At 40.3% G+C, this 10,747-nt stretch overlaps 1 protein-coding gene across 1 annotated transcript; it reads right to left on the bottom strand.

The window, feature by feature from the left end:
- Positions 1–834: 834 nt before the first annotated feature.
- On the bottom strand, positions 835–10,747 carry pkd2l1 (polycystic kidney disease 2-like 1). The gene is made up of 15 exons (XM_064930792.1): positions 10,465–10,747; positions 10,141–10,254; positions 9,014–9,141; positions 8,513–8,766; positions 7,798–8,022; positions 4,225–4,453; positions 3,875–4,045; positions 3,591–3,772; positions 3,341–3,461; positions 3,152–3,250; positions 2,687–2,808; positions 2,469–2,586; positions 2,238–2,368; positions 1,328–1,460; positions 835–1,047 (listed from the first exon to the last, which is right to left on the bottom strand). Exons 1-15 carry the CDS (start codon positions 10,745–10,747, stop codon positions 895–897), a joined length of 2,463 nt encoding a protein of 820 aa, XP_064786864.1. The 3' UTR covers positions 835–894.

Genomic DNA, 10,747 nt, shown 5'->3' with positions numbered 1-10,747 from the left:
TGAAGAAGGAACAAATATATATTTTCTTTAAAGACTTTATTGGGCAAGAGAGATGGATTGAGGTGGGGAAAAATAAAAGGAATTGTAAAGAAAGGAAGCATATAAAGTAAAGTTTCATGAATAAATGTCAAGATTTTCATGTATCAACATAAGCATTTATAGTGACTTACACTCTACATTGTTATAGTGTAATCTGAAAAGTAGTCTAAAAGTGGTTGTAACGTGTTATGATTTATCCTCACGGGGTAAAAGATTAAGAAGGAAAAGCAATCTTACTATCTAACTTTATTCAGAAACATTGAGAGACACTTCATTGAGTAATTAGTTATGTACAATAGATACAATGAGCAACAGCTTTGAATTGAGGTGAGTCTAGATCTTTACAGGAAGTCTATATATATATACACCTATCTCATTTTTTTAAAGAATATTCTAGATTTAAACACATATAAAGTAGTCAAAAGATAAATAGTCTTAGTTGCATGTTCCAAGGGATGCTTGTCAATATTAAAGCACTTAAACTCAATTTAGAAGTTCATGTATATTTAGGAATTATGCGCACTAAGTCAGGTGCAAGGTGGAGGGAGTACTTATATAGTATAGAATATTGTACATATACATTTAACTTTTGTCTTATACACAAATTCAGAAGATAAAATTGTTTTTAGAAATGGCATCGACAACAAACAAAATTAACACATAAGTCACAAAGCCCAGCACAATGTAAGGACAGTACAATTAATATATAAAGTTCCATGTTACATTATCTTATCCTCCCTCTCTCTGACTAAAATGGAATACATGAACAGTATATAGCAGAATTTTGAACATGAATTGAAGTGTTAATAACCTGTTAAGCCATTCACCATTGCCTTTAAGTCAGTTATATATGCTTCACATGTGGCTGTTGGCCATTGTCCAGCCTGTCCCAGGACGATCATAGGGGGCACTTCCTGCAGGAATGGTTGATCTCCAGGGTGCCATCTCAGCCCTTGTCCCTCTTTCCAGATATACCATAACATTCCCATCCGAAGCTGATTTTTCGTTCTGGGGAAATGTACAGTAAACAAGTGGTCAACTCTTGCAAACTTTATTGAATAAATACCAAAAATGCACGACAGACAACCTGATTGAATACCAAACATGTTCAAGACCGAAAATGTAATTGATAAGCATGTTCAACACCGAAAACCTAATTGAATACCAAACATGCTCGAGACGGAAAACCTGATCGAATACCCGAGCAGGAAACTTAGTTGAATATCAAACTTGCTCAACACAGAAAGCTTAATTGAATTCCAAACATTCTCACATAGTTTTTGGCCACACTTGGTTTTCCCATTGTCTCCTTCCCATTAGTCCTGTTGCTGTCCTGCAGTTCTAGTTTCTCCGTGACTATATCCATCTTGGTCATGATAACAGCTACTGAGTGTTCTAGTTGGAGAACCTGTCTGACCAACCTTTGACGGAATATAGGAAAAATAATTGCCATTAGAGTAGATTGTACACAATGAAAATGGTGTAATGCTGGACATGACTGCATGGATGTGTGGTTTGATATTTACTTCCTCTGATGCACTATAGATACAAAAGTATGTGGACACCCATTCAAATTAGTGGATTTGGCTATTTCAGCCTCACTCGTTGCTGACAGGTGTATAAAATCGAGCACACAGCCATGCAATCTCCATAGACAGACATTGGCAGAAGAATGACCTTACTGAAGAGCTCTTGTGGCTGAATGGAAGCAAGACACCACAGCAATGTTCCAACATCTAGTGGAAAACCTTCCCAGAAGAGTGAAGGCTGTTATAGCAGCAAAGAGGTAGGCCAACTCCATATTAATGCCAATGATTTTGAAATTAGATGTTTGACGAGCAGGCGTCCACATTATTCTGTTCATGTAGTGTATTTCTAGAGTCTCATTTTAAAGATAATTGTTGTCTGACAACTACAATGCATGTACAGTTTACATCTCGACCTCAGTATGTAACCAGCTCTTGATGTTTCATAAGATTATAAAAAAGGTTGTGGATCTCATATGACACAAGCCAATTAGGAGTCATTCATGGTGGCACGTACGTAGATGTTTGTTTGGACATATGTTTTTTACAAAGTGTCCATCTTTTGTAAATGGTTTCAGTTTCCTGAGCTTAGTCTCTCTCGATAGCCTATCTGATTTTGTTCTGGGAGCCGAGATTACCCTGCGTTATACTCAATGCAAATATTCAACACACCTCTGGAAGTCCTCCTGCTCCACTAGAGTGTTACTTGGCTTGCCATGTTCATCTATATCCATCGTGGATTTCTCCAGAGATCCATTCCCATAGTTTTTTCCAAGGTTGTTGAGCTCGGCACAAAGAGCATCCTGAGGATAATGACATGAGAAAATGCATGAATGGATTTCTTTTATCATATGAATAGCAGAGGGGTTAGGTTAAATTGCTCGTTTAGCCAAGTCCACTAACCCTCTTCTCCTCCAGCTCCCTCTTCATCCTTTCTTGCTCCTCTTGGTCTAGAATTTGGTTTCCATCATGGTCGAATTTGGAGAAAGCTTCAGATATCTCATGGTCGGCATGTCCCAACCTGTAGGGTTAAGACAAGAGAGGAGAATATAGACTAGAATCTGAACGCTATTGATTTATGTCTACGGATTTTTCTTCTGTCAGAGAGGATAGTGACCTACTCTTTCAGAGTTTCTCTAAAGTCTTTGAATTCTAGTTTGTTTGATCCAGATCGTAGTACTTTCTGAACATCGGATATCTTCTCCTTTTTCAATTTCAATTTCATAAATGTCTTCATGTAGCTCTGAAACACAAAAATGTATGCATGTTTTAATTTGTTATTTTTTTGCATATGTTATATACACTGAGTATAGCGAACATTAGTAACATTGTTGAGTTGCAAAGTCTCAATGGACTGAAGGCTTAAAAATCCTTCTTTAACCTGTCTCCTCCCCTTCATCTACACTGATTGAAGTGGATTTAACAACAATAAGGGATCATAGCTTTCACCTGGATTCCCCTGGCCAGATTGTCATGGAAAGAGCAGGCATTCTTAATGTTTTTGTATTTTGTATACTCAGTGTATATTTTATGTTCTGATTTGTATCATATGCCATCTTACATTGGTATAATATATACCTGTTTACCTGTTTGATGATGTCAGTAATCTGCAGCTCATCCTTCTGGGATGACAGCTCTTCCTTGACCTCAGAATATGTGTCGTTGATGATAGCCAGAAACATGTTCTAGGGAAGAAATTCCATGAACATAAGATGGCAAGGTGTCGTTTACACTTCGAAAATCTAGTAGAAAGTATTTTGTTCAGTTCAACTTACAAGCAGCACAAAGAAGACAAAGAACACATAGGTGACGAAATAGATTGGCCCCAGGACTCTGTTGGCACGTTCAATGGCATCATAATCAAAATCTCCAAGAATAATCCGGAACTGTGTAAAGCTACAGAGAAAAAGGAAACCAATTAGAGTAATTGATCGATACTGTTTTCAAAATCTGGCCAATTGCTTGCATGGGTGTTGGATTGTTATTTATTTACGAGAATAAGAACTATTTTTGGCGCTCTCTTACATGCACTTGACGAAGGTGCTGAAGGATTTCACCTCCGTACCAAAGAGCAAGTAGCCAAGCTGAGCGTATGCAAAGAACACGATGAAGAACATAATGGCGAATCCCATGATGTCTTTGGCACAGCGGCCCAGAGTAGAAGACAGCTGCGTCATAGTCTTATTGAAACTGATGTACTTGAAAACCTAGAGGCAAGAACAGAAGGAGTCAAACTTTGGGCACTGTCAACAATGAAATGAAATGCATTCAAGTATTGATACATTCTGAGGAAGAAAGAAGTAATCTACCTTGATCCAAGCGAAGAACAAGTTCACTGCATTCATGTTGTTGTATTGTGTTTGCCAGAATGCAAGAAATTCAAAGTCTGCATAAATGTCAGGTTGTTCTAAGAGTTTACCAAGTAATTTGTCCACTTTAATGGTGCGAAAAACATTGAAGACGATTGCGACAATGGCAAGCTGTGGAAAAACAGATTTGTGTGAGGTTCAGGTTAGGTTTATCATAACTCGGAAATCAGCATCAATCATCCTCCTCAGCTATGTAGCTCACCAGCCACCACTGGTTGATATGTGACTGATGCGATTCTTGTGTTACTGAGTACTTTGATTGAGAATGATGTTTCAGCCTGTCCTCTCACCAGTATGACAACCACATCCAGAGTGTTCCAGATACTGCTGAAGTAGGAGAACCCATGGATTCGGAGCTCAAGGATCTCCTCCACAATGTAGTAGAGGATGAACAGGCAGAACACCATCTCACAGCCAATGATGAAGTAGTCCCAGTAGGTGATGTAACGAATCAGCTTCACCGTTCTAATCTGATATGAGGGTATCGCTCCACCAGTGGCCGGAAATTCAACCAATAACCTGCAGAAAAGGAAATCACTTTTAACCACTGGTCATTTGTGAAAGAATACATGTGTAATGTCGATATTTGGACATCCACGGAAGACATCCAAAGTCACCTGACTCAGTCCTAATATGGACACCATATACAGTGTCTATAGAAAGTCTACACTCACTTTGGATTTGTTCACAATTTATTGTGTAATAAAGTGGGTTTAAAATGGATTTAATTGTCTTTTTTTTGTCAACGATCTTCACAATATATTCTGTAATGTTGAAGTGGAAGAATAATGTGATTTAAAAAAAAACGATGAATGGAAAATGAAACACTAATATACATTGAGTAGATAAGTATTCCCTCCCCTGAGTCAACACGTTAGAAACACCTTTGGCAGCGATTACCGTTGTGAGTCTTCTTGGGTAAGTCTCATAAGAGCTTTTCAAACCTGTATTTTCACACCTGTATCATGGCTAGACAGCAATTGTCATGTCTTGCCATAGATTTTCAAGCAGATTTTAAGTCAAGACGTTAATTTGGACACTCAGGAACATTTGTAACCAACGCCAGTGTAGATTTGGCTTTATGTTGTAGTTTATTGAAAGGTGCATTTGGTATGGTATTTTATTAGGATATTTCATTCCTCTGCCAGTGTCTGGTGTCTGGTGTAAAGAAGACTGAAGTAGGTTTTCCTCTAGGATTTTGCCTGTGCTTAGATTCATCACGTTTCTTTCATCCTGAAAAACTTCCCAGTCTTTACTGATGTCAAGCATACCCATACCATACAGCCTTATTCTGAAATTGGTTAAATACATTTAAAAATAATACTCAGCAATCTACACACAATACCCCATAATGACAAAGTGAAAACAGATTTTTAGACATTTTTGCAAATTTACACAAAATAAAAAATTGAAATACCTTATTCACATAAGTATTCAGACCCTTTGCTATGAGACCTGAAATTGAGCTCAGGTGCATCCTGATCAATGTTTCATTGATCATACTTGAGATGTTTCTACAACTTGATTGGAGTCCACCTGTGGTAAATTCAATTGATTGGACATGATTTGGAAAGGCACACACCTGTCTATATAAGGTCCCACAGTTGGCAGTGCATGTCAGAGCAAAAAAAAAAAAAGTTATGAGGTTGAAGGAATTTTCCATAGAGTTCCGAAACAGGATTGTGTCAAGGCACAAATCTGGGGAAGAGTAGCAGAAATTTCTGCAGCATTGAAGGTCCCCAAGAACACAGTGGCCTCCAACATTCCTAAATAGAAGAAGTTTGGAACCACCCAAACTCTTCCTAGATCTGGCCGCCCGGGGGAGATCAGGGAGGTGACCAAGAACCCCAATGGCCACTCTGACAGAGCCCCAGAGTTCCTCTGTGGAGATGGGAGACCCTTCCAGAAGGACAACCATCTCTGAAGCACTCCACCAATCAGGCTTTTATGGTAGAGTGGGGAGGAGGTGGAGCTGTAGGTCAGGGAGGTGACCAAGAACCCCGATGGCCACTCTGACAGAGCTCCAGAGTTCCTCTGTGGAGATGGGAGAACCTTCCAGAAGGACAAACATCTCTGAAGCACTCCACCAATCAGGCTTTTATGGTAGAGTGGCCAGACAGAAGCCACTGCTCAGTAAAAGGCACATGACAGCCCACTTGGAGTTTGCCAAAAGGCACCTAAAGACTTTCAGACCATGAGAAACAATGGTCTGATGAAACCAAGAGGAAACTATTTTGCCTGAATGCCAAGTGTCACATCTGGAGGAAACCTGGCACCATCCCTACCGTGTGAAGCATGGTGGTGGCAGCATCATGCTGTGGGGATGTTTTTCAGCTGCAGGGACTGGGAGAATAGTCAGGATCAAGGCAAAGATAAACGGAGCAAAGTACAGAGAGATCCTTGATGAAAACCTGCTCCAGAGTGCTCAGGACCTCAGATTGGGGTGAAGGTTCACCTTCCAACAGGACAACAACCCTAAGCAAACAGCCAATATAATGCAGGAGTGGCTTTGGGACAAGTCTCTGAATGTCCTTGAGTGGCCCAGCCAGAGCCCGGACTTGGAGAGACCTCCCCATCCAACTTGACAGAGCTTGAGAGGATCTGCAGAGAAGAATGGGAGAAACTACCCAAATACAGGTGTGCCAAGCTTGTAGTGTCAAACCTAAGAAGACTCGATTCCGTAATCACTGCCAAAGGTGCTTACATACTTATATAAATAAGCTATTTCTGTTTTTAAAGTGTTTTAAATTAGCAAATATTTCTATAAACCTGTTTCTGCTTTGTTATTATGGGGTATTGTGTGTGGATTGATGAGAAAAATATATATTTAATACATTTTTGAATAAATCTGTAACGTAACAAAATGTGCAAAAAGTAAAGGTGTCTGAATACTTTCCAAAGGTACTGTATGCATGTTTTGGAATATTTTTATTCTGTATATTTGTATTCTTTTCACTCAGTCATTTAGGTCACTACAAGTCACTACAATGTTGTTGATCCATTCTCAGTTTTCTCCTATCCCAGCCATTGAACTCTGTAGCTGTTTTAAAAATCACCAATTTACAAGCATTTCGCTACACCCGCAATAACATCTGCTAAACACATGTATGTGACCAATACAATTTGATTTGATTTGACCTCATGGTAAGATCCCTGAGCAGTTTCCCTCCTGTCCTGCAGCTCAGTTCAGAAGGATGACTGTATCTTTTATGTGTTTGGGTGGTTTAATACATCATCCACAGCATCAGTATTAACTTGACCATGCTTAAAGAAATATTCAATGTCTGATTTGTTATTGTTACCAATCCCTGCTCTTCTTTATAAGGTTTTCGAAAATGTTCCTGGTCTTTACAGTTGAATGAATCTGTGCTTCAAATTCAGTACTTGACTGTGAGACCTGACGTATGTTGTTTTTATGGGGGACAGAGGAAGGGGTAGTTCAACTTTTTTTAATGTAAACCCCTACTATTTCACATAGAGTGAGTCATTATAACTTATGTGATTTGTTAAGCCAAATTTTACTTTCGTTTTGCCTCAACAAAGGGGGTGAATACTTATGCAATTACCATATTTAGTTCTTACATTTTTATTAATTTTCACTTTGACATTATGGAGTATTTTGTGTAGATCAATGACAAAAAAATAGAATTAAATATATTTACATTTACATTTGAGTCATTTTGCAGATACTCTTATCCAGAGCGACTTACAGTAAATAGTGAGTGGATACATTTTTGCACTTTGTAACACAACAAAATGTGAAAAAAGTTCAAAGAGTGTAGACTTTCTATAGGCAATATACATGAGAACTTGTGAGAGAGTCTACAGTGGCGTTACTGCGTGAAGTGGTCTGTTCTCCCTACCTGATGACACAGAACAGATTGATGTTAGCGTTGTAAGTGGAGAAGTCGATGAACACGGCCCTGGTGCCATGGTCCAACCACAGGTTGTTATTCATCTCCATCAGGATCTCAGCACTCTCCTCCTTGGTCCTGTTCAGGTCCTGGTAGTACCCTCCACCACTGTACGTGGTCAGCAGACCCCAGTGGGCCGAACCCTTTATCTCTTTCTCATTGTGGTATTGCCAGCTGCAGACATAGAAGAGAGAATGTGTTTTATCATAGGCCTTTCAGATCTACAGTCAATCTTTTCAAAGTTGTCTTAATGTCTATTTGATTGACACCCAAATTGTTCTAAAAAAAAGAAACATACAAACCCTTTGCCATGAGACAGCCAAAGAACCAATAGGGTTCCACCTGGAACCAAAAGGGTTCTTCGGCTGTCCCCATAGGATAACCCTTTTTAGGTCCAGGGAGAATCCTTTTTGGTTTCAGGTGGAAACCTTTTGGGTTCTATGTGAAAAGGGTTCTACATGGAACCCAAAAGGGTTCTACCTTGAACCAAAAGGGTTCCACCTGGAACCAAAAAGGGTTCTTCAAAGGAATCTCCTATGGGGACAACCGAAGAACCCTTTTAGGTTCTACATGTCACCTTTTCTTCCAAGAGTGTATGGTGCAATAGGAGTCAACGACAGCCATGGCAGGACAAACAAGCATTGAAAAGAACATTTGAACTCACGCAGTTCCGTTAACAAGGCCAAAGTCCACCTCATCCTCCTTCTTCTCATTATAGACATCAAAGCATCCGGAGATCTCGTTGCGGAAGTCTTTGTGGACCTTACAGGAGTTGTTCATCACCTTGATCTGTCTCATCCTGGGTACCCCGAGTAGCATGTTTTCATAGTAGATGAAGGAGTGGTCCCCATTCTGTAGGGACTGGTCGTTGTACCATTTGGTCCAGTAGAGGCCGTCCAGCATTGGGCCCTGGGCATACTGTTCAAATAGAGGTAGGTAGGCCACAGCATGAACAGGTAGAAGCATTTATGATTTTTGTTGGTTTATAACAACGCATTAGTATTTCCTTTAATGTTGTATTATTATTACTATCTTCTGATATCTTGATGTCACTTATGGACTTATGTCACATTTGTGCTATTCGTGATCAAAGTAATTGTTTCGGTACACGTTGATATCAGACAGTTCAATATTTCCGCAGGGTTAGAGCAGGGAGGGTACGTACCGTCCAGAAGTCTGCCATGCTGCTAATGGACTGAAACGTAACTCCGTTGCCACTGGGCGTAAGCACAAACAGGTCTGTCATGACTTTGGTGTAGTAGTAGGTATTGGAGCTGGTCATGCCATATGTCACTGAAAGACAACATGTAGCGACATTGTTATATCCAGCCATGGATTCATAATATCAGACTTTGCTCAGGGCTCAGTCAGACCACGTTGTCCTCTCAAAAGTCCAAGATAAGGAACATCTGAAACAGACACGCGGGCCAGAGCGTCTCATTCAAGATTTGTCATTTAGTGAAAATCACATCACAGAAGTCAAATCACGTCACAGAAGTCCAAGTGGCACCGATTAGAGCAGGTCATTTGTTGAAGAGATGGCACACTGGGGCGACGCAAATAGTCGTATCAAACAATGTAAATCCGCTGCAGACAAAGCAACAATGGCTTAAGCCCCATGCTCTTATCAGTGAAAGGCAGGAGCACTCTGTCTGTGTTCCTTTCAGTCGTAATGTCCCTCTGGACAATGCCTTTCAGCCAGAAGGGAGGGGGAGGGTATTTTATAATAGGGCACTAAAGCAGATTGAAAGAGCTGATGATAAATCAACACATTACACAGGTTTCAGTTTGCTAAAGGCACAGTGATCATTTAGATGCCGATTACACTCAGATAAGGCATACTTTCTGTCTGTGTTGCCTATTGTCAACCAGTCTGCATCGTTACTAGACATATGTACAAGGCACAGATCATATGTTTGCTTTGCTTACCCATGACCTTACCCATGACCTCACCCATGACCTGGCACACTCTGACGCAACAAAAAGGGCAGGTCAGACTTCCAAAACAGAGCATTATATAGAAAATCATAAAAATGCCAAGCTAATCCCTGCAACAACGTTTATTGTTCCTGAATTGTACCAGAACACTTACTAAGTAACTCAAATAACACAATTACTGTTAGTCATAAAAATGAATTATTGTTTGAATGTCCGTTTTTAAGACACATGTACAGGAGCGGCAGACTTGAAATTATCATGTTACTATACAGTCATATCCTTACATTGAAATGTGTATTCACTCAATATACATAGCCATAAACAAAAAGAAACATGTATTGTTGACATACTTACATAGACATATGTCCACAAGGAACACCAAATAGACCAGTAATTCCCTCAGAGTGGTCCTAACAAACAGTTCCCGGTTGTCCGATGTATTCTCAGTCAGTGTCGTGCCCCACAGTCCTACATAAATGAAGAACATCCCCCCAAAAAAATATATACTAATTTAAGGCCGTACACATTTCCTTCCATGACATGCCAAGGAAGGGAATATTTCCGGCACAGCATTAGTCTGTACATCATTTCAACTTGATGACATTGCCAGGTAAAATAATTCAAATGAAGCAAATACAAAATACAACAACAACCCAACGGTGGGGAACCAATTCCTACCTTTAAAAAATGAGCAGCATCCACCGCGTTTTTGATCAGAACCTGTCTCCTGTGGCTTGATCTCGGTTGGGAAAGGGCTCGGCGTGGTCAGTTTGCACATGCTGTCGAAGGAGCCTTGGGGGTACAGAGGCTGGGGGTTGTAGACGGTGCTGATAGCCCGAGGTATGGGTGGAGGAGAGCCACAGTACCCCTGGTTCACCCAGGAACCCTTCCCCAAGCTGTCCAACTCACACTCCACCTGTCCACTGAGGTGGCTCTCCGACCGGTTGTTGAGGCGCTGCAT

Source organism: Oncorhynchus masou, chromosome 23 (genome assembly GCF_036934945.1).
Source record: "Oncorhynchus masou masou isolate Uvic2021 chromosome 23, UVic_Omas_1.1, whole genome shotgun sequence".
Taxonomy (NCBI): domain Eukaryota; kingdom Metazoa; phylum Chordata; class Actinopteri; order Salmoniformes; family Salmonidae; genus Oncorhynchus; species Oncorhynchus masou.
Note: the sequence above shows the minus strand (reverse complement) of the source record. Positions and strands in the feature narration are given on the sequence as shown.